At 34.4% G+C, this 23,797-nt stretch overlaps 4 protein-coding genes across 10 annotated transcripts in view; 1 reads left to right on the top strand and 3 right to left on the bottom strand.

Annotated features, from left to right (window-relative positions):
* Window positions 1-434: 434 nt before the first annotated feature.
* Window positions 435-6,714, bottom strand: LOC123314952 (dnaJ homolog subfamily C member 10-like). 3 transcript variants are annotated; one of them, XM_044900432.1, is made up of 13 exons: window positions 6,686-6,714; window positions 6,550-6,557; window positions 5,950-6,124; window positions 5,461-5,674; window positions 4,878-5,092; window positions 4,598-4,813; window positions 4,326-4,538; window positions 3,935-4,274; window positions 3,496-3,768; window positions 3,219-3,355; window positions 1,747-1,883; window positions 1,486-1,690; window positions 435-1,330 (listed from the first exon to the last, which is right to left on the bottom strand). In XM_044900432.1, the coding sequence occupies exons 3-13, from the start codon at window positions 6,121-6,123 to the stop codon at window positions 1,115-1,117; spliced, it is 2,340 nt and encodes a 779-aa protein (XP_044756367.1). In that variant the 5' UTR covers window position 6,124; window positions 6,550-6,557; window positions 6,686-6,714; the 3' UTR covers window positions 435-1,114. The 3 variants fall into 3 exon arrangements, with proteins under 3 accessions (XP_044756367.1, XP_044756366.1, XP_044756368.1); XM_044900431.1 differs by lacking the exons at window positions 6,550-6,557; window positions 6,686-6,714 and adding an exon at window positions 6,331-6,530; XM_044900433.1 differs by lacking the exons at window positions 5,950-6,124; window positions 6,550-6,557; window positions 6,686-6,714 and having other exon boundaries at window positions 5,461-5,522; window positions 5,581-5,669.
* LOC123314955 (aldo-keto reductase family 1 member B1-like) lies at window positions 6,642-10,601 on the top strand. 2 transcript variants are annotated; one of them, XM_044900440.1, is made up of 6 exons: window positions 6,642-6,758; window positions 7,309-7,451; window positions 9,151-9,435; window positions 9,495-9,689; window positions 9,744-10,099; window positions 10,463-10,601. In XM_044900440.1, the coding sequence occupies exons 2-6, from the start codon at window positions 7,383-7,385 to the stop codon at window positions 10,491-10,493; spliced, it is 936 nt and encodes a 311-aa protein (XP_044756375.1). In that variant the 5' UTR covers window positions 6,642-6,758; window positions 7,309-7,382; the 3' UTR covers window positions 10,494-10,601. The 2 variants fall into 2 exon arrangements, with proteins under 2 accessions (XP_044756375.1, XP_044756374.1); XM_044900439.1 differs by lacking the exon at window positions 6,642-6,758 and adding an exon at window positions 7,075-7,235.
* On the bottom strand, window positions 10,512-20,612 carry LOC123314949 (transcription elongation regulator 1-like). 2 transcript variants are annotated; one of them, XM_044900427.1, is made up of 12 exons: window positions 20,386-20,612; window positions 19,804-20,221; window positions 19,028-19,271; window positions 18,534-18,923; window positions 17,892-18,141; window positions 17,566-17,834; window positions 15,182-15,551; window positions 14,970-15,120; window positions 11,932-12,450; window positions 11,585-11,875; window positions 11,455-11,529; window positions 10,512-11,351 (listed from the first exon to the last, which is right to left on the bottom strand). In XM_044900427.1, the coding sequence occupies exons 1-12, from the start codon at window positions 20,532-20,534 to the stop codon at window positions 11,127-11,129; spliced, it is 3,351 nt and encodes a 1,116-aa protein (XP_044756362.1). In that variant the 5' UTR covers window positions 20,535-20,612; the 3' UTR covers window positions 10,512-11,126. The 2 variants fall into 2 exon arrangements, with proteins under 2 accessions (XP_044756362.1, XP_044756361.1); XM_044900426.1 differs by having other exon boundaries at window positions 19,804-20,224.
* A 55-nt stretch (window positions 20,613-20,667) lies between these two features.
* The window catches only part of LOC123314956, a 32,757-nt gene continuing 29,627 nt past the window's right edge, over window positions 20,668-23,797 (bottom strand). For 2 of the 3 annotated variants that reach the window (XM_044900444.1, XM_044900441.1), the window contains exon 4: window positions 21,417-21,632. In XM_044900444.1, the coding sequence (XP_044756379.1) occupies window positions 21,502-21,632 (131 nt within the window). In that variant the 3' untranslated portion in view covers window positions 21,417-21,501. Of the gene's footprint in view, window positions 20,684-21,416; window positions 21,633-23,797 lie in introns of those variants that run through there. The other variant, XM_044900442.1, reaches the window with a different exon arrangement.

Genomic DNA, 23,797 nt, shown 5'->3' on the forward strand with positions numbered 1-23,797 from the left:
TGATAGTACCCCTCTCAAGTTGATTTCTACCTGAGGCCTGTTATATTCTAGCCGATAACTTATTCCTCAATCCCTCATTAAAAAAAACTTGAAATTTTCATGAATTGGCCAATTCTCATGTTGAAACTGCAGTGAAGAGACGAGATACTGTTTATTTGATATTTGTTGAGTCAAGATAAAAATCTTTGTTCTATTCGCGTGTTTTAAGTTATAGTGATTGTACATTCGCAATCCTGAGAATCAGGGAGCTCAACCACCCCATCGAAACCTACAACAATCAGCAACCAAGGTAGGGGAAGTTGGCCAATATGCGTTGGACAATTTTGTTTTTCATTTCATACATTCCATTATACTATCTCTGCACATCAGTGAGTGACAGAAGGGAACTTATGAATGCTTTATCTTTGGATTGAGAAGCTACTAAATAATAAAGGTTCACTTTGTAATATGCATTTATTAATGAATTAACTCAGTTTTATAATTATGAATGTAAAATATTGGGAGATCAGTCATAAAAAATCGAATTGTTTTTGTAAATAATAATATGTTATAACATCGACGAAAGGCAATCTTGTTGAAATTTGAGGCAAAAAAATAGAATAGTATAAATTGGAATAGACTTTTGGCTTGGCTTAATGGATTGGAAGAATAAAAAATTTCCAAAAAAATTTACAAGACTTAAAAATTTCAATACAACCAGCAAAACAACATTATGGTCAATCACAACTAAATTCATATTTTTCTCCAGTATAAAGTAACCAACCTAATATGGAATGGTTATTGAATTTTTTGGAATCGATAAATATATTCCATTGTTACAGGGTTTTAAAAAAAATTTCATTTTGTGTTTGGTCTTTGGGTCACATCATTGAGTATTGGAACCACTAGTTCAATATTCAACGGTAATATGTAATGTAATTAATAATGTTTGTAGGATTATTATTGCTTTGAGTCTGCTAGGAAGAAAAAAAGCTGCTTCCTGATGAATAATATCAACATTTGATATTAAAAGAGGAATAAAATAAATCTTTGGAATCAATATTGATTAAAAGTGTAAAAGAGATTCGTTAAGAACACAAAAAATGAGATTGCGAAATTTTTCTATGAAGCAAAATCATAGCTCATCATGAAACTCCTGGCTCCTATGATGATCAACTAATAAATTCACTTTTCTTATTATTTCATCAAAATTTCTGGAAGAGATTTCGTACTTTCGAGATTCTGAAACAAAAAGGATAACGCTAGGATAAGCATTTATTTGTAGACTCCTACAGAGGTTGTTTTCAGCTTGACAGTCGACCTTCCCACAATTCACATATCCTTCCAATTCCTGAAACACAACAGTAATACACTGAAAATTCTCTCTCTCCAATACTTTTAAAAAATTAAAATTTTCAATCCATGCATGCGGCTCAGCTTCATTCTTTGTTTTTACACTGACAAGAAATTATTTTCTTGTATTCTATTGTCTTAGTATTAACTAACCTTTGCAACTTTTCTGAACTCTGGATCGAAATGGACACAATGACCACACCAAGGAGCAAAAAAATCTATAAGCCATGGTTTATCAAATTGTCCCTTCAATATTTTCTGGTTAAATTCTTTTTGTTTAAGTTCTATAACAGGAGATGGAATCAGTGAAAGAAGCCATCTTTTCAACGTCACTAATTCCCAGTTGCCTGTATAAAAACTGAAACAAATTTAGAAATCACTAAAACTCCGTTACTTTACAGCTGAAAAACTCACATTACACTATTTAGTCCTTTACTGCCAAGAGGAAAGAGCCTCAAAGTTGGATAAGCCTTTATATTTTGTGATGAACATAAGGCAGCATTGGATACACAGTCTATTTGAGCAATTTTCAGTTGTGGAAATTCGGACATCTGGAACAGAAGTAATTAATAAAACTCCTCTACTTGTCAAAACATTACAACATTTTGGTTCTTGTATAATGAACCTTAATTTGATTTCAAAAATTAAAAATACATATCTGAAATTTGAAAAATGGGGTATTTTGGTCAAATGCAACTCTATTCAAAAGATGCGATAAAAAATATGAAAAATGATAAGTCACCAGGTTTAGACGGCGTTCCAGCGGAGATATTCAAAGCCCTGGATGAAGGCATTGTCAATAGTCTCCTAGCACTATTCCGCAAGATCTGGGAACAAGGAGATGTGCCACAAGAATTCAGAGACGCTTTGGTTATCAACCTCTATAAGAACAAAGGCGATACGTCAAATTGCAACAATTGCAGGGGCATATCGACCTCAATCTGAAGACCAAGACAGCTGTTTACAAAGCAGTCGTCCTCCCAACGCTTCTTTACGGAAGCGAAAGCTGGACGCCCTACTGGCGATATATTAAACAGCTTGAACAAACGCAACAACGTCATCTAAGACAGATAAGGCACATCAGATGGTTCCACAAAGTTTCGAATGCAGAAGTCTCGCAACGCCCGAGTTGTACAACAATTGAGACTCAAGTAACGAGGGCCCGACTCAGATGGAGCGGCCACATTCTGAGGATGCAAGACTCCCCAAAATAGCTCTGTATGGCGAATTCACAGAGGGAGCCCGGAAACCAGGAGGTCAATATAAGAGGTTTAAGGATACACTACCTAAAATCAGTTAATGCCAATAATAACTGGGAACAACTAGCGTCAGACAGGCACAGTGCAGGTCTATGGTGCACAGTTATAATGGAGACTCGAGAAGAATAGAGCGGAGGCCAGATCTGGTTGGTGACTATCCATGCCTGGAGTGTGGAAGGATCTGTAGATCACTGTTGGGTCTCTTCAGTCACAGGAGGACACACAGTCGCAATTAGCCCTAATAAATTATAAGTCTGTCCTTTTTTTTAATGTCTTTTTGTAGATTTGTTCTTGGATGAATGAATGAATGAATGAATGACTTCAAAAGATCCACAGATGGGTCTCATAGATTCCGCTCCTTATTCTTGAGGGAATTTTGTGTTCCGGAGGTGGCATAGCTGATTATGAAAACTTAAAATGGCAATTTTTTTCTTCTAGGCTGAATCAGAAAAAATTGTTACCCCAAGAATCTACATCTACATTATACTGATATGAAAAATATGCATCTTTAAAAAACACCAATATCCTCAACTTTTGAGGGGCACTTCAGGTAGTGTCTAACGTATTCTGTTGGGGACCATATTTGTTTTTCATACATATTGAAAATTTAAAACAATTGTATCTCACCTGCTTAGCTAATTTCCTCCAAGTCAGAGACAATTTTTGACATGGCCCACACCATGGAGCAAAAAAATCAACAAACCAAATTTCATCCACTGGTTTCCTCATCAATTTTACAAAAGATGAATCATCTAGAGAAATAACTGGAAATAACGTATTTTCCATTATTTCAAATACACAAATAATTAATTTTTTCTTTGACGTTATTGATTGAGAGAGGTGTTATAATTCCCCACAGTAATGAACCATAGTCATAATAATGTAACTATAGCAAACTTCATACCTTTAGAATTCAAGGTGTCATCTATGAAATTCACAATACCATCCTCGTTTGGTACTCCATGAAAACGTTCCATTGTATTACCGTTATAAAGAATTGTTGTAGGATATGCTGTGATACCTTCTCTTGTACACAGATTCCTATGGAGTGTGCAATCGATAGTTCCAAATTGGACCGTATTTTTGTCAAAATGTTGACTGGCTCTTCTCAATTCTGGTAGTAGTTTCTTACAAGGGGGACACCAAGGGGCAAACCAATCTATGAACCATATATCATCTGCAATAATTTAGTTTTACAGAAATTTTTAGATCAATTTTGTTGATTTTCTGCAAAGAAAATTTTCTTCTTCAAATGATTTTTTTATTACATATAGGTCATTTCCTCAGTAATTTCAGAACTAGTGCATATGAAATGTTCAGATTTGATTCATTTTCAAACTAACCTGTTTTTCTTATTTGTTCATATTCCTCAGGTGTCAGAGCTCTCATGTTAGTTGATCTAACACTATCACGAGCAAAAGTTATGATGTCATGCATAATGTCCCTTCCATGGTGTATTTCAAAAGCTCCACCAACTTTTAAAACACCCCACGTAGGATATCTGGAGATATGCAATGTTGAACATAGCGAACTACTCTTGGCACAATGCACTAAACCGATATTTATATTTGGTAATAAGGAAGGAAGACGTTTCAATTGCAAATCTAAGTCAGTTGCAGATCCTACATGGAAGCATAACAGCCAAGGAGTGGTTGATCCTTCCCTTAGTTGATTTCTGATTTCCTAAAAAATTATGTCAATACTTCCCATGCTTATTTTTAATTGGGTACTTACCTCAAAGTGTCCTTCATCAATCAGTTCGGGTCTTGGAAGAAGATTCAATATGTTTTCCATCAATTCTATACAGTCAGAGCCTTGAACATGTTGTACACTTACGTTATCACCCTCTTCTTTTTTCCAGTAAATTATTTTGTGATTTTTGAAGTCTTTATCAATTTTTTTTGCTAATTTCTCATCAAGAACAACTCCTGCAGTTACAAGTCCTTCCTATAAACAAAAAAATGAAATTTCGAATATAATTTTCCTCAAAAAACAAGAGGACTCACAAGTGCAGCTGCTAATTTGATCTGCGTTTTGCTTTCAACACAATCAGTATTTTCAGAACAAATAAAGAGAAGCCATTGCGAATTTTCATTTTGTTTCTGAAGCCAATTATTGGGGGTGATAATAGCAATTATTGAGGGGATCTTTGTTAAAATGAAATCCTCAATATCTTCGAAATTCCTATGTCCTTTGTACCTTTCCCCTTCATGCAGATTTGCCTGTGAAAAATAATACCATGCTGTGTATGAAAGGGCAAAAACTTTTTTTTTATAAAATATTCACCTCTTTTTTGTAGAACATCAAAGTTGGGTAAGACGAAATACCTAACTGATAACAAAGAGACCAGTCATCTTCACAGTTCACAGCAGCAATTCTTATGATACCCTGAAACTCCTTAGCTATTCTACGCCAAGTTGGCGCTAACTCATGGCAGTGATGACATTGAGGAGAATAGAAATTGACAAACCACATCTGTGCCTCGTCTAGTATGTTAACTTCTGGAGGATTATAAGAATTTAAGACTAATTTACACCATTTACTACATAAAGTTTAAGGAATGATATGAAACAGAAATATCAATAAGGAATGTTTAGTAAATAAACAATTAACTATTCTCATCAGAGATGACACATGGGTACAAAATGAAGGGAAGAAATAGAGATTCCCAATATAATTTTAAGCCCAATTTTTTACGGAAAACAGTTTTTTCCAAAGAGATAACACCTCAATTCTAGATAGATCAGCTTACTGATAACACAAAATTCAAATTATTATTCCATTATTCAAAATTCATGATATCCAGATTATTTTTTGGGTTATCCCAAAAAGTTTTCATTCCTGAAAAAAATACAATAGTGATACATACCATAATCAGATCTACTCAATGTTACGATGATAGGATCATCATCGTAAATACCAAAGTCATCCCTGTAATAAGAATAACTATGGTAATGTTTATCATCATTCAAATCAGATCCTGTATCACCATATAAATCATAATGTTTTCTTGTTTCGGGTTCTTTCAGTACTTCATATGCTCTGGTGAATTTCAGAAAATTTTCATGAGCATTTGGATCATCCTGGAATTTGTTATAGTCTTCAAATACATGTAATCAATTTTGAAGCAGCGTGCAATGAATATGTTTAATTTGAACAAGAAGGATCAATGTACTTCAAGCAATTTATTTATGAAAAACTAACTTTCAATACTTAGAGCGAGTCAAAATAAAATAAATATATATTCATACTAAATGAAATATATTTGAAACATTCGAAATTGAAGAGGAATTTGAAATTTCTCGTAATCCTTATATATTTATTATTGTTTTCAACTATAAGATGGGATATAACTTACAACATTCTTATCAGGGTGCATTTTAACTGCTATTTTTTTGAATGCTTTTCTTATTTCCTGGATATTTGCATCTCTGGAAATACCTAGTAGCTCATAGAAATCGGTTTCTCCACTTCGAACACTACATGAACACCAAACGGTGGCAATAATTATATAATAAATAGAAATCTTCATTCTGAAATTAAACAAATAGGCAATTTTCAGGGAAGCCTGTAGTGTAGAAATGTACTTTTAGATACAGGAATCGCTCTGTAGTGTAGAAGATTTAAGAAAAATGAAGTTGAAGGAAAAAGGGACAAATGCGAAAATAAAATAATTTTATTGAGCAATAACTAAACAACACTAAAAAATTTGGTATACCAAAAATTTCGCCAAACTCACATTAATTAATTAACGTCTTATGCAGAGGAAATATGTATACGAAAGTCGAAAAAATAAATATCTATTTTTAAGTAGTCTGCACACGACTTAATTAATTTTTATCTTTATGGAAACCAGCGTACAAGCTTTCGCCACATCATATCCTTGTGTAAGTTGTTAATTTCCGAATATAAACACCCACATGCTTTTAAGGTTAAATTAAACAACATAAATGTTAACCTATATTTTGACACTGACAGTGAGTTCAGGCAGCAGGCAGTAGGTTCCAGGTTCAGATGCAAACTGCTGTTTTGGCCTCTGACCTCTGCATAGATTGAGTCTGAGAATATAAAAACATGAAAATCTAGTCTAGTCTAGAGACTAGAGTCAAGTCCCCTTTGCTGGACTGCTAGTGCGGCAATCACATAATAAACATCACTTTGAACAAGGTAGTGTGCCCAAGGAGACTCCGAAGTGATCATCATTCAATAAATACGTTTTTTGGGAAGCCTTTCTAAACTAACGTCGTAACCCAATACAAAGTTTTTCTCGTAAGACTCATTCAAATGTCGGTTACGGTTTTAGTCCTAACCGGGGGGTAGAGACCCTCCATACTACGGTCCTAACCGTGCCACTCAAGCACCTTTGCAAAATACTAATAAAACATAGCAGATTTTGCTACAGTGACTTTATCGTCACTGACTTTGCTCACTACAGTGACATTATCGTCACTGTAGGTTTTGCGAAATAGAAACAACGCCATCTGCTGGTCGTCAAAAATATAATTCATCAAGTAGCCAATTTTCCTTAACTCAAGGTCAACTTTTTGAAGTTGATCGTCAAATCGTTAATAAAAATATTTTATCATTTGGACTCCACTTTCTTTTTCGCCGTGTCTTCGATTGGTTGTGTTTATATCTATTTGAGTAAGTTTCAACTGCTCCTTCTTCCTTTGAAACAAGGATTATAAATATCTCATTATAATGATTATAATTTTAGTTACCCTTGGTCAAATAAGCTCCAAGCTAAGGAGACAAAGTTTTTCTCGAAGTTATCAAACTATTGTGAGGAGAATGTCAGCCACAACTGTGAATTTCAATAATGGTCAAAAATGCCCTATTTTGGGGCTTGGAACATGGAAGGTTCGTTTCAATTTTTAATTTCAATAAAGAAGTATTATTGATGCAGACTAAGGGAAACTTGCAATTTCCATCACTTTCACTGGAGTGAAAACCAAGGAAAAATACGTTTAGTTCTAAATTCACTTCTAACTTTCCATTGATATCCTATAGGATTTGAATCATAGGGGAAAACATTACTATTTTCATTCTTCATACAAAGTTATATATGGTACTCTGTTGAGATTTTTTCCTCTGCTCACAATGATATCTGGAATTAGGAACAGGTTCTAGGATCTGTCTTGTGTTGCCATTTCTTTACACCCGCTTCATTGTTTTTAGATTCTAAAAGTTTGTATTGCACTCTTTCAAAAGAGTATATATTAATTAGAAATAAAAGAAGCAATTAGTAGCCTCTAGATAGTATCCATTTTTTTTACTGATAAGCTCTACTAGCAAGACGAGTTGGGAAATTTTCTTACTTATGAGGATCATAATAATTTGGGCTGAAAAAAATAATTCATTCATTTATTTATATTACAGTATTTCAAATGTTGGAAATGATACTTGCAAACCAAATTTGTTACATGACAAATATCCTTACTAAATCTCTTGAGCTATTATTAAAATAAGTAATTTCGTAACTTCATTAAGGCTGAGTCTTCATTAATTATAAGTTGAGATGTTCTGAGAATATGATCAATTTTATTCTCAGGACATCCAAACGTACAGTGCTAGTGTGTGCTTGTTTCTGCAGTTTAATTTTGGTTGCAGGAGAGGCTTGAATATAAAACAAATAAATAATTTTGTTATAAAAATAATTATTAATTTAAGACATACTTATTCATATATGGACCATGTATATGATTTTTCGAAATACTTATTACAATTGGAAATTCTAGCTTCCCTCAAATGAAATTTCATTTAATTGAATATTTTGGTCAATGATGAGGGGGCTTTATTTAAATTTTTTCAATTCCCTAGAGAAATAGCTAGTTGAATGTTATAGATCAAGCATATTGAGATATCAGCTTAGAATGAATCAATGGTGTTACATAACTTCCAGTGGGTTCATAAAATATTTGTTTTCTGATATCAAGAGATGAGTATTTGCTTTTCCAATTATTTTGAAAAAAATATATTATTTATTTATTCAGTTACTATATTTTAACATAAATGCTTATCTGTGAAGAATTATAGATAAAAATTCATAGGATATCTCACCAGAATGAATAAAACATATAGTCATTAGCATGCTGAGATTTTGAAATTCACTAATTATTTTTGATTGTAGCATTTTTATATTTTTTCAGTCTAATTACAAAAAATATTTATCGAAATTATAATTTCATGATAAATTCTTATTATCTTTGAAATATAGGTACCCATCCCCCTTATCATGGGGTGTTTAAATTTTTTCACGTTCTTCAAGATTATTGATATCATTTTTTGTATTCACAGACATCAAGACCATTTAAATCCTATCTAGTAATTTGAAATGTTTTTCTGATTTTTTGGGATACTTAATGGTTATATTCCCCTTTTTACTTGTCCCCATATTCTTTGAATATTAGGATCCTCAGCTTTGAAATCCACCGATTATCAATGGTTAACTTGGTATTCTTGTTATCAATCATTTTTTTGGAATTGATTATTCAAAAAAAATTGCAGAAAGTTTTCATTATTGGCTTTTCCCATATTTTCTATAATATAACTGTTGTAGTCACAACCTGGTGCAGTCACTCAGGCAGTGATTGACGCCATTGACATAGGATATAGGCATATAGATTGTGCTCACATTTACGGAAATGAAAAAGAAGTTGGTCTCGGTCTAAAGAACCGAATCGATGCTGGTGTTATAAAACGTGAAGATGTATTCATTACCAGCAAACTCTGGAACAATTCTCACAGGGCAGATTGTGTGGAACCAGCTTTGAAGAAGACTCTGAGCAACTTGGGATTAGAATACTTGGATCTGTACTTGATCCATTGGCCTTTTGGACACAAAGTGAGAATAAAATTTGTAATTTTTCAAAAGAACTGTTTGAGATTCTTATTTTTTTAAAGGAAGATGGTGATGAATGGCCAAGGGATGCTGATGGCAAACTGTTATTCAGTGATGTGGACTATGTTGAAACATGGAAAGCCATGGAGGCAGTCAATAAAAAAGGTCTCACTAAATCTATTGGCGTATCGAATTTCAACGAAGACCAATTGAACCGTCTGTTAGAATCTACTTCTGTTGTTCCACAAACAAATCAGGTGCATATTATCTTATTGTCTAAAGTTAACAATACGAAGCTGAATTCATTTTAGATGGAATGCCATCCATATCTCAATCAGAAGAAGCTGTCTGCATTCTGTAAATCAAAGGGAATAACCATTACCGCGTACAGTCCTTTGGGATCTCCTGATCGCCCTTGGGCCAAACCCGAGGAACCCCTTCTCTTGGACGATCCAAAAATCAGAGAAATTGCCGACAAATATAATAAGACCCCTGCTCAAATTGTGTTGAGATACCAAATTCAGCAAGGGCATATTGTCATTCCCAAATCTGTAACCAAATCCAGAATTCGGGAAAATTTCGGTGTTTGGGACTTCCAATTGAAGGACGAGGACTTGAAATTGATCGACACATTCGATTGTAATGGAAGAATCTGCCCATTCGAAGAGTAAGTCTTTTAATTTATTGTATTTAACTTATTTATATTCAAAATTTGGAGAAAACCTTTTTCGATAATGTTGATTGAGCATTTACTCTCAGAAGCAGGAATTTAAATTATATAATGTAATGGTCTATTAAAATTTGTGTATACATATTATATTAATGGAAAATTATAATTTTAATGGACCATACAATTTTAATCCTCCATTAAATGGGGTATATACACAAATTTTAATGGAACATTAAATTATATAATTTAGATTCCTGCTTCTGGGTGTAAGTTTTCGTTCTCGAAACTGATTATTATCTGAGATTGCTTAGTTTATCTCATGTACATCATGGTTTTCCTCTCAATAATATTTTTTTTCAGGGCTAAAGGACACAAGTATTACCCATTCTGAGTTACAAGAAACATGAGCTGTGCAAAACGTTTTTATTAAAGTTTTAACATGTATTCTCTTTATGTTATTCTATCTGTTTGTTTGGTGATAAATATAAATTGCAAATTATTTTAGTTTGTCATTAACTTCATACTACAGATTCAAACATTGTTGAATTCAAACTCAGTCCCATAAAACCAACACTCAAATATTCCATTTTCTTCACACAGATAATTGGAAAATTATGCACTCAAATTATTTCAGAATATCTTTCAACACACGAAAACCTATGTGTGAATATAGTTGAAAAAAGTTGATGAAAATTCAATAAGTTTTGTTATGTAAGTATTAAACATACACATTACTATATGACCATCACAGCAAAATATCGATATTTTTGAAATTGAAATATGCTTGACTTACCCAGTTTCGTTCCCCTTCTGAAGTTTAAGTTCATGAAAACAGTTCAAATCAACAATATTACAACTTTATCATTAATATGAATTGCGTTGGTGAACTTATATATGTGAAATGTACAAACACAATATACAAATTAAATTTCAAAATACAAGTTGTCATTCTAAAATAACTAATCCTTGTAGTATATCCACTGTCCGAATGAAAACTGTAGTCTTCACGATATGAAATGTACAATTATTTCAGACTTCTTCTATTTGGTTCACTTGCAGTTGGAGGCGGAGGAGGACCTCTTCTGTCTAGTTCTTCCAGGTAATTCAATATTAACTGGGTTCTTTCTTCAGGAATGTGATCGAGAACGAGATACCTCTTATCATTCATTAGGATATCCTCAATTTCCTGCATATGTCCTTGATTTTCTCTCAAAGTTTGCAAGGATTTATGAGTTATTAGTTTGGTTTCCTAAAATAAAAATACCTTCAGTTACATCTTATATTCATCCCCCGACAGAAAAAGAAAACGTAAAGTATAATTCAAATGGTATTATGTTTCTTCAGATACTTACTTGCAGAAGTTCTTTAAAATGTGCCTTAGCTGTGACAAGTTTATCTTTAAGATAATCTTTATATTCTCTCTCACACTGAAATAAAAAAAAAGTTTAATGTTTGCAATTGTCTCAAATACCAAAGGCTTACTCTTTCACTTGAAGCAAATTTAGAATATCTTGGATCGTCCCTGATTTTCTTTTTTATTTCTTTCCATGTACTGGTTAATGTGAGATCTGGAGTTTCGTCGAGTAGTTCACGGAACTTTTCCCGTTTCTTCTTCAGTAGTTGATCGATATGTTCGTTGAATAACTTCTCTTTTTCCTCGCGTCCCAAGGAGTCTGCTAGGTCCCATCTGTGGTCTTTTCGGAGAATACGTTTCACTTCTCTCCAGCTGAGTTCGGGGTCCCTCACCAAATCTGCTAACAAGGCATTGAAATGCTGCAAGGAGAAACATTAGTGAAAATTATAAAATCGCATCAATGTGCCACACTTACCTGGATTGCTTCTTCTCTTTTGTGATGCTCGCGTTCCTTATCTCTGTCCCTCATATGGTTGGCGAGGGTGCGCTGAACTTCTTTTTCTCTCTCCCTCAAACTAGCCTCTACTCGAGCTTGCTTGTCTTTGTCCTTCTCTTTTTCTGAATCCTCTACTTCAATAGATTCGTGCTCTTCGATTTTTACGTCATCAGTTACGTCTTTGTCTTTTTTATGTTTATCTTTGTCTTTTCCCTTATCTTCTTTGTCCTTATGGCGATCTTTTTCGCGTTCCTTATCTTTATCTTTCTTCTTGTGCTTCTCTTTTTCACGCTTATGTTCCCTATCCTTTTCTTTGGCTTTCTTCTTCTCTTCTTTCAGCATTTTGCAATATTCTCTGAACCAGTCTTCTCTTTGCCCACTTGATTCAACAGCCTTATAACGGGCATCGCTGTCAAGTTTTCTCTTGACATCGCCCCAATACGAATGGCGATCGATGTCAGAGTGTTCTCTGAGCAACACAAAGAAGTCCTTTTTGACCTGTAAATATAAAATCATATTCAATAGGATATTTGAAGCTGTTTTTCTTTATTGATATAGGAGTTTTATTGAAAAGATAAATGCTGAAATAATTAATTTATTGGCTGAAAAAAAAATTATTCCTGAAAAGTATTTAGAAGAAATTTATTGAATTAAGTTGTCTGGCTGTATCGGTACACACTGAAAGGAAAAAATAATATAAATTGCATCCTGTGAATACTAAATCGCACAGACTTCAAATCTATTAGTTATAGGGGAACACACTCATCTGAGTTATTGAGGGATTTAAGCACAATGAATGACAAAAACAATGGATCCTGCAAATTGTTGTTAAATTTCATTTCAGTATTCAATATCTTGGAAATCTTCAAAGACAATAATCAATGAATTGTGGATTCTTTTCAATCAAGCTAAGAAATTTGTAGTTGTTCAAAAATCTCTGGTAATAATACGTCACAATTCATGGAAAAATTGAAAGTATCCACAATTTGCCTGTAAATTCCATCTGAAAAACTCAATAATTAAATCGGAAATGTAGTTGGAGACCAAGAATCCCTTCACCTGCAATATTAGAGAAGGAACTTATCGGAGAAAACAAAAAGATGAAAAGACTTACAATCTACACAACACACTGAGTGTTGGTACTAAGGAATTGTAATATCAAAGCTTAATACAAACAGTTTGAGTGTATGTTCAGTACCGTTATATTAAACAAAGAGCCAGATGCCTAGATGAGGAGTAAGCACGACAATGACAGCAAACTCGCATGGTATGTGGAAAAGGCCTCGGACTTGGGTCTAACCTTGATCCAGACGCAGTAGTAGTATCGAAGCTAAATAAGAGACTGATAATTTACTTTTTGGTTTTTGCAAGGAAGACGTACATTCACAAAAGTAGTTGGAGTCTGAGATTACATCTCATCTCCAGAAATTATAGATTTTTTATAAATATCATCCCCAAGTAAACAGCCACTGAACTAACAGGATAAGTTGATAAAAATAATAATAAAGGTAATTAAAAATACATACTTCATCTTGATTTAAAATTTTAGCAATGTAACCTGTATGTTAGTTCAGTGGTATTTCTTAACAGTAATAATTGTTTGGATGTAAACACGCATTCTTTGAGTTACCCAATAAGATTTTTTTATAATAATTATTGCGAAAGAGATTTCATAAGGCTATTTTATTTGATGATGCATATGATAGTATATATATATTGGATAACTAAAAAAATGTACGTAAACTTTTCATATTGTACCTGTAAAGTTATATTGGTTTATTGATTCAGTAGTTTCACATGTAGTATTATCACTTGGTTTGGTCAGTATTCATGAACAAAATCTGCCAACTGTGTGAGTTTCCCATTTTTTTCTAACTTTTAAATTTTGTAGATCGACTTGAGATTTAATATTAATTTCTTTCTATTGATTGTTTCATATGACAAACATTGTTTTCCAGAAGTAAAAATGAAGGGTATTTTAGAGGAAAGCTGTTCTGAATCAATATAACCAATTAAAAAATCTTGAAATGAGAACCCTTGGGCACAAGTCAATGACACATCTTGGTATATTCTATGTTGGCGCAGAAGAAGTTCCCCATGTTGAAATTTCCATGAATTAAATCATATTTTCAAAATGATTTTATGCCAATTTCAAGCAGAGTAAATGAATATGAAAGCAGGAAATTATGACATATCCTGCTTTCATCACTTAATTATAGGATTTATTGGATAATTTCCATCATTCTGAATTATCCAACTAATTTACAAGATCTAGCAAGAAAATAAAGCAATATCTATATCTTCTTGATCGAATGCTGATAAATACCTGTCAGAAAGAATAGCCTACAGCTGAAAAGCATCTCATATTTTTTTATTATTTCACATACAAAAAATATATTGCAAGTCGACGAATATCTTCCCTGGCTAAAGTTTTCCTTTTTGACAAACGATGAACGGAATTACATATTTCGAACAAAAAATAAACGAAAATGAGCATCGCATCTTTAAAGTTTTGTTTTTGATCCCTATGGATATGAGCATTTTTTAAAGGGAACGTAGCTTGAAGAGTGCACTAAGGTCACAGGTGTATCTATTGATAAAAATTTCAGCCCATATGGCAGATCTACCAGTTAACTAGTTCAACTAGTCCAAACTTATCTGGCAAATGAAAGTGTCTAATGTGACAAATTTGTCCTGAAACTGGAAATATTCCTTTCTAAAGATGGCTGGTGAACGCTTCTGAACTATTAGATGAAATAATTCAAAATGATGCAAATAATCTATTGAATCCTACAATAATTTCTCCATAATCAATAATTTCATTTTTTTATCATGTTTAAATAAATATATTACAGAAATTCTTTGACTTTATTTTATTTTAACAAATTATCCTTTTGCATCTCTAAAATGGATTGAAATTGTGAGGGCTTATATATCTGTACTATTTTTCAATGAATTCTCTGTAATCTTTGAATCACCAATAAAATTTCCCTAGAGTATATGAGAAGGGTCCTTACCTGCTCTCTCTTTTGATTTTTCTCTTCTTTCTCTCTTTTCCTCACTTCAATTAGGTATTCGTTGAACAGGCTTTCTCGTTCCCTCATCTTTTCAACACCTTTGAAACGTTCTTCTTTGGCATATTTTTGAGCAAAATCACTGAATGAGGACCTAAGAAAATAAAATAATAAATAACCCAAGTTAGTTCGCTTCTTAATAAACAGTAACTCACTTTCCATGCAGGTGACTTTCCTGAAGCAGCCTTCGGTAGGCCTCTTTCTTCTCCCGAAGTTTATTCCTCTTCTCCCTTCTTTCCTCTTCAGCTCTCTCTTTGACATACTTTTCGAATACTTGCTTCCTCTCTTTTGAGGTGAGCAGAAGGTACCTAGAGTCAAATACAATTTTGTGCAACTCTTTTTCCCAAGTGCTGAAAGCAGAAACCTGCTTTTCTGAGAGCATTTCTTTGAACAACTTCATTCGGGTTTCTAAAGGAATCACTGCTCTTTCTTTGGCAGCCCTAACCTCAGCTTCAATCGCCGCTTCCTTACCTATGTCGATTTTCTTCCCGGGTGGCTGGGCGGTGCCATTAACTTCTTGTACATCTGAAAGTAAGCCCCATCATCAACTCTGAAGAAACTGGACGAGTCTAATACCAACAAGATTAAAAGTACGAGGATATATTGAAAAATTCTTAGCCTACTATAGAACCAAACAAAATTTCAATGTCAAAATATTTTACTACTCAACATATTCTCCTCTTAAACGGATACATTTATTACAGCGAACCTGCAACATCTCTACAACTCTAGAATGTTTCTTCTTGCTCTGCAAACCAGACCTCCACAGCTCTTATTACTTCCTTGTTGGAAGAAAATTTACGACCTTTTATAATTTTTTCAGTTGAGGAAAGAGATGATAGTCGAAATGATCCAAATCTGGTGAATAAGGGGGGTGTTCTAGTAATTCAAACCCTAAATCACGAATTTTTTGCATGGTATAATGAGATTTGTGTGCAGGGGCGTTGTCCTGCAAAAACAAAACACCTTTGGATAGCTTTCCGCGTGTCTCTGGTTATTGTTCTACCCTTATCCAAAAAATCAATCATGATTATTCCATGGCAATCCCAAAAAACTGAAGCAAGAACTTTTCCAGCAGATTTTTGGACACGAAACTTCTTAGGTCTTGGAGAACCAGAGTGTCGCCATTCCATCGATTGTTGCTTTGTTTCTGGATCGTAGAAATGTACCCAAGTCTCATCCATAGTAACAATTCGGTTTAAGAAGTCTACATCGTTTTCAAATCGAGCACAGATCGAACACGATGCTTCTACCCTTGCACGCTTTTGGTCAATATTCAAACATTTGGGGATCCATTTTGCAGGAATTTTTCTCATGTCCAAATTGACGTGAACTATATGATGAACGAGTTCGTATGAAATATTCAGTGCTTCAGATATCCGTTTTAGACCAATTCGACGGTCTGATAAAATCATGTCATGAACTGCATCGATATTTTCGGGGACACAGAAACTGGCTTTTCCGATTGGTCATAATTTCTAATGGAAAATTTACCTCTTTTGAAGCTTGCAGTCCAATTTTTCACGGTCGCATACGAAGGTCATTGATCACCAAGGAAATTAAGCATATCTTGGTAAACCTGCTTACCTCTTTACCCTTTTAAATACAGGTACTTGATGATGGCTTGATACTCAAATTTTTCGATTTTCACAATTTCGGTGGACATCTTCTTTCTTTGAATTTATAGGGTACTCTAATGATTTGTCAAAATCAGCTGATTGTTCGTTACCGTGGGGCACACAAAGCTTTTTATTATCACTATAAAGAGGCATTTCTGAGAAAGTTATAGATTTATCACTCTAATATAACGTCAGGAAGAACATTTTTTCCAAAAACATGCACAAATCACAATACTCAACCAAAACAGCATGTGAATCAATGGAGGGAAAAGCTTGTGTGCCCCACGGCAACGAACGCTTAGCTGATTTTGACAAATCGTTAGAGTTCCCTATTGCGTAACTCTGGTTTACTTTTTTGATCTCAAACTTCACACTGACACTTCAAATGAGTAATTGTTCCTTGCTATGGTAACGCAATTTTTTTTTCATGCATGGAACTGGTCTAGGCTAACTAGATATCAATACATCCTCGTAGGTCTACCTTCGAAGTGGATCAGACGATTTTGAATTATAATACACTAGAAACGACCCTGAGGACTTACAATCGCCACAAATAAATGCTTCATAAGTTCAAGATAACTCTTCTGAAATACCCAAAATATTTTGTTTCACCCGATTTACTAAAAACCGAAATAAGGAAAATGGTCCTGCGAGAGCTTGTTCAACTGTTGTGATTTTTCTTTTTTTCAAATTATTTCCACTAAACTTAGTATATGCGAATTTTTTAAAATCTGCAATAAATCTATAGGGTGTCCTATTCGAATAAAAGTTTGAAATATTTCCAGTGAAACCAAGAAAAAAAATGGTAAAAGATAAATATGGCATGAAAAACTTATGTCTCATTGTACTTATCGCGCAAATTTTCATAATTATTGATCATTTAAAAAAAAAATAATGTTGATTTTAAATTCCCAACATACCTGGTGACTCGTCCAGCTTCTTCCTCTTAGGAACATTTTCTTCCTCTTGTTCACTATCGCTCTCATCCGATTCTCTCTTAGTTTTACCGGGGCTCTTCACGTCTACTTTGTTGGTAGCGGTGTTAGCGCCAGTCAAGATATCTGGAGGCTCTGATACCATTTTATCCACATCTGTTCTCTTAAGAAGTTCCTCCGGTCTTTCCCAAACAGAAGTCCTCGACGATGGATTGTAGAAGAATACCCTACCATTTCCTGTCCAAACCACACACCTGAGGAAAAAGCATCAATTTGTGAAATGTTCTTAGTGAAATTAACGCAAGTATTACCATGGTGTGCCTGGTACGGGGGTACTGGATACGGGTCTGGATTTATCTTGAGCCTTTTCCTGTTTTGCCTTTTCCTCCTCTTCCTTCTTCTTCTTCGCTTCCTCCTGCAATTTTTTCAGCTTCCCCTCTTCCTTTTCAGCTTCCTTCTCTGCATCTCCATTACCTTGAGCCTGCAGCTTTGGCTTACCTGTATCTCCCAATCCGTCTCCAGGTCTGGTTGAGATCCCCTGAGCAGCTGCTAGATTGGCCGCTAGAAGCAAGGATTGGTTGACAAAATTTTCAGTGCTCAAGTAAAATACACCGCCATTCAAGAATTCAAAATTCAAGTAAGAGTTAAAAAATGCTCGCAAATTTTATTTCGGTTTTTTGACCTAGATGAAATAAATACGGTATCTCAAGAAAAACATATGAATTTTTTTTTATGTCAACTCTTATTTTTTAAAGCAGAAAAAGAAAAATTCCTGGCGAGCAAAAATGTTTTAAAAATTGCAATGAATTGAGAATGAAATCTAGAATGGCTGGATCTATTTTGACTAAAAACGATATTAGCAGATATTAATTATTAGATTCACTCTGTGACGAAGGCATTACTATTTTGCTTAAAATGGATAACAATATGAAGATAGAGACAAATTCACTCACTCTCTAAATCTTTCAATGGTTGTGGTTTTTCCCACACTGATTCCCCTTTCTTGGCATTGTAGTAATAGAGCCTACCATCGGGTGCCTTGTGTTCTGACCACTCCGCAGCTTTGGCGATCAATTCCGGATCAACCTTACCCAAAAGGGGCAAACCCGGTGGTAAGCCCCAAGGAGGCGGACCACCCATTGCCCACGGTGCTGGGGCTCCCCCAGGCCAGGCTCCATGCAAACCTGGTGGTGGAAGTCCAAAGGGGGGTACAAACTGTCCTGGTGGTGCACCAAAAGGAGGAAGTCCAGGTGGTGGCCCTGTTAGAACATTGGTCATTGCTAGAGGAGTTGTCCCTGGTGCGGCCACTTTCAGTTCCTGTTGTTTATCTTCGTTTTCTATAGCTGGAAAAATGTTTTTATGCAAGGTCTCTTCCACTAAGTATCCGAATCATCCAATGTCAATCTATTTTTATAGCCACTACTCATGAAATCATATTATGACATACCTTCAGGTTTGTTAGAAATGCTAGCCTGAGCTAGAGCAGCTTGAGCTGCGGTCGAAGTATTTTGAGGAATTCCTGTGACTGTAGCCGCTTGAGCCATAGCTTCAACTTGATCTTGAGATATTATTTTGATATTTGCACCTTCTGGTTTGTTCCAAGTCGTCTCCCTAGTTCGTGCATTGTAAAAGTAGGATTTTCCTTCTGCAGTTTTAGTTTCAACCCAAATTTCTGGTGCAGGTTGGTCAGTCTAAGGAATTTGAATTATGAATTTCCGCTGTTATAATAACAAGATTTTTGTGTGCTTGTTGGAACTTGATCAAAAGTAGATATATCTCTGAAGTAGATCAGAAGATCGCTAGATTTAATACTCCGCCTTCGACTCATAAGAAAAGTAGTTCTTTTGTGATTATTTTGCAAAAAGAACATATGCTCTTTCACAACCTGACATTAAATACATTAAAGAAATCCCCATACCTATTTGGAATGGTCTCAAATAAGCATTACCGACTCACTGATAAAAAGTTTGTGATAGAAAAAAACAAGTCCCCAATAATTTGCACCTTGGATTCTAATTGGATCAAATCAGATAATCTAAGAATTTCAAAAAGTCATTTTAGAGCAATTACAAGTTCTCAACTTGATGTTATATGCATTTTTGGTATTAGTGGAAAAATTTGTTTTTCTTCGAGGGACCAAGCAGCGATAGGTCAGTCCATTACCTAGTTATGAATTTGAAATGCAAAAACACACCATATCCATATTTAATAAAGAATACTCACTTGCAGAGCCTGAGACGCTGGAAACTGGTTCTGATTCACCTGTCCAAATGTAGGCGGTGGTTGCGATGTTGTTGTGCTCACAGTACCCGGAGGTGCTGTCGTAGAATTAGGTATCATTGGGGGAGCGGTGAACTGAGGCCCATTGGAAGTGAGTAGAGGTGGTGGACCTGATAAAGGACCTTGATTACCTGGAGTAGGTCCATTGGGTGGAGGTCCTCCAGGACCCCAACTAGGACCATTGAAACTCATTGGGCCAAAGCTATTAGGGGGAGGATTACGGGGAGGTGGTCCTCGGCTGAACATTGGATGATTTCTTCCACGGAATGGTGGACCCCCGGGGCCAAAACCTCTTCCTCTGAAACGAGGAGGTCCTTCTCCTCTAGGACCTGGTCCTGACCAACTTCTGGGAGGTTGACTTCTTCTGAATAAAAAGTTGAATTTTAAGTATTACAAATTTCTAAGGAAAGACGAGAGAAGGTTACGCAGTTATGCTGGATCAATTATCAATTTTGGTATAAATAAGGATCAGTTGTATATGGCTTGAATAATAGAAATTGATGCTCATACGTCAAGAATCATTACCTGAAACCACCGCGGCCTCGGTTTCTAGGAGGAAATTCTTGGTTAATGTCTATGTCGTTATCGAAACTTTCTTCGTCTTGAAACTCTTCAGTAGGTAGGCCATCAACATCCCCTTCTTCAAATTCCATTGAATTTTCATTTTCCGCCATATCCTATTTAATAAATATTACTATTTAAAAAATTAATGGTATGACTTGTGTTGTTTATATTACAAATGGCGGCTACGTCTGGAAGCCATAAAATATATGTCACTTCTTCTCTTCTTCACAGTGTAGAGTTCTATGGTGTTAACTGCCCCCTATACTTAAATAAAAGAACTGTTTTAATTATGTACTAATAACTAATTTTACTGAAATGCCGAGAGCATGATAAGAATACTTAAAATACTTAAACATCTAACATGCACACGGCAAATTTTCAGATTTTTAACTGTCTTTCATAAAATTGGGAGAGAAAATTCTTTCGCACAAACAATAATTGTATTGCAATGTATGGAGTTGGAGAATACATCAGATTGAATAAAAAATTTTTAGTATAAAATTGTTTGAATAAAATTGATTTAAATATACAGACTCCTTTGAAAAGGACTACAATGCACCCTGATCAAAAATTCTTTTCTCGCTTGCACAAAATTTCCATATAAATTCTTGACCTATTTCAGTGGATTCGAGTAATCAATCCACCAAAACTCTAATCTGGGAGCCGTTTCTTAGGAAACTAGCTATTTTGTTTGGTATTTTCATGTTATTATTTCTGTTATTTACAGGTATCCATTTTTTTTCCCTAGATCTTGAATTTACAAAATCTCGACATTATCTGCGCATTAGAAAAAAAAAGTAAAAAGTGTTTTTTCAAATTAGAACAGAGGTTGGGGTTGGGAGAAATGAGTTGTGCCCCCGACCAAACTTTAATCCTGGCTTCGAGCATGGAATTAATAAGTTTCTTTGAAAAAGTCTGGAATAGAGTATTGCCATCCTACAATATACCGGACAAAATAACTGAGAAATATAGACTAAACAAAAATTCCTAGATAAACGAATCTATATTTTATTTTCTTTGAATATACACACCATTAAAATTATCGAATGAAACATTTCAGATGCAATTTTTTTCACATTACGAAATTTCCTGACAGAACTTCAAATCCATTTTATCCAATTCCGCAACATTCAGTTTATCTTGTATGTTGTTGGTTTTTATTGTTATAAACTTAATTGCTCCGATAGGTTCCACTTGTGCTTCCGGATCTGAAAAAAAAATTATAAAAACTTTAATTCCCATTTTCGAAATAAGTGTATAGATATTTTCAATATAGTCTTTGAATAGCAGGAACTTTGTTGTGAATGTTCAAATAAAATTCCACTTATCAATAAAAAATGTAAAATAAAATAGAAATATTTCCAGGTAAAGTCATACATAATAGAATAATAGCATGAGATAAGACAGTAATCATATACACCAGTTGGTGTCTATACTGTGCTATAACTTCGATATTACTTTGGATTTTCACCCCGAGATGAAATCCTCTGTTTGTTTGTCACTGGCACAGGGTATTTTTTTCAATCCTTTTTTGTTGTACAGGGTGTGAGTGTGAGACATCAGTCAAATTTCGGTTTTTTGGCGGAGAAACCGGAAAAGTTAGTGTAGATTTTCGCTTGCCTGTTTGAAAATTATATTGCTTTCAATATATGGGGTGGAGAGGCAACGAGAATTTTGTCGGAAGGGCCGTGCCAACCCTAGCCCTTACCTGTCTACGCCTATGGCCTATGGCCTCACAAAGTTATGGCCAAAGTCCCATATTTCATCACCCTTTTTCCCAAAATTCAATCTATAACTATACGAAGTTTTTTCGTCGATTTTACCCGCATCCTTAGTCTTTACGTTATCTGGTATTTTTTTCAATATTTTCTCGTTGCACAGGAATCATAGGATGTGGAATATGAAGAAAAGCGAAACGCATTTCCAGATTTTGGCAAAGCATAGGTAGAAATATAGCGAGGACCTTATATACAAAGCTTTTCTTTGTGTTGGCCAGATAGATTGTTAGATGAATACCTCGGAGCATTTTTAACACTTTACTCAATATATGTACATTGCGTTGCTATGAAGATAGTGCTCTTCCATAAAATTCTGTTTTTCTCGTGAAATTCCTAATTTTTCATTGAACAATAGCAGATACCGTTTAAACGGCATGAAGGATATCTCATATAATTAATTAAAACAATCAATAGCACTTAAGGGCATAAGGGGTCATATGATTCAAAAAAAAATTAAACTCAATTCGTAGTAAAATTTTCATTCAAAACTGTTGTTGCAGCTACAGTTTTGAAAGTAACATGGATTGCTTTGTCACATTGAGAAAAATATGTGCACATGTGTCGTCAAAAGCAGAATCTTATAATAGTGAATAAATCTCCAAGATCTCCAAACATCAACCCATTTGGGTAAAGTTCAAGTTTTTCCGTATGGAACTTTTTGGATGATTCCAGTGCTCTGGGAAACATTTTCTGTTGAGCTGATTAACGTTTTCATTTCCCATTTTTATCATGTCAGGAAATCATTCAAGTTAGGAGGAAAACCAACACCTCATGCAATAAAAATATTTGTTTCATGGAGCTTTCACTTCCGTTTGTTCAAAAATTGTTTTTTTGCATATATATCATGATTTCAGACCACCTGCGAATTGAATGAAGAAGAGACTGAAGTTCTCCTTTTTGAGAATGCTGAATTATATATTTTTTTCTCATATGTTTCACACTTTTGATCCACGCTGTATTTAAATAACTGAATTTTCACATATTATTTTCACAAAGACTAAAATGAATTTTATACTCGTTCTATTCTCATTCACATTGCAATTTCTCAAATGGAGAGCATATTTTAGAAAATATCATATAAAGTTAAGGTTTAATTTTTCAAATGACATTTTATTCTTATCGATTTAATAAAATAGCAGTCTTACTATAACAATTAAGGGGAAAATGGTGAATTGGTGAAGAAATTCCGAAGTAGTGACCGAAACGAAATCCACCCAACATAAAAAACTTTAAAAGGTTGCCAAATTCATATACAATAGCCGAAAAATTGAAAAATTTTCGCTCAGTCATATTCACACCCTGATGTAGAACAAGAAGTGATCGGGAAAAAATATCCTGCACCAGACCAAGGAGAACTGAAGAAAAATCCAACATCGTCGAAGTTATGGCTAGAATTTTAGGAAAAAAAAGGTGTTATTTCCATAGCAGCGCAATGTAAGGCTACTTCTCCTAAATTCTTAGCCAAAGATTTTATATTCACACTGTATAAAAAGAAGGGATGCGTGCATGCGTTAGTGCCATACACGCCAAGCATAAATGTTTTAAATCTAGTGATGAAATTCCAACATCAGTTATAAAGTCAAACTTCGGCAATT

Source organism: Coccinella septempunctata, chromosome 6 (assembly GCF_907165205.1).
Source record: "Coccinella septempunctata chromosome 6, icCocSept1.1, whole genome shotgun sequence".
Lineage (NCBI taxonomy): Eukaryota > Metazoa > Arthropoda > Insecta > Coleoptera > Coccinellidae > Coccinella > Coccinella septempunctata.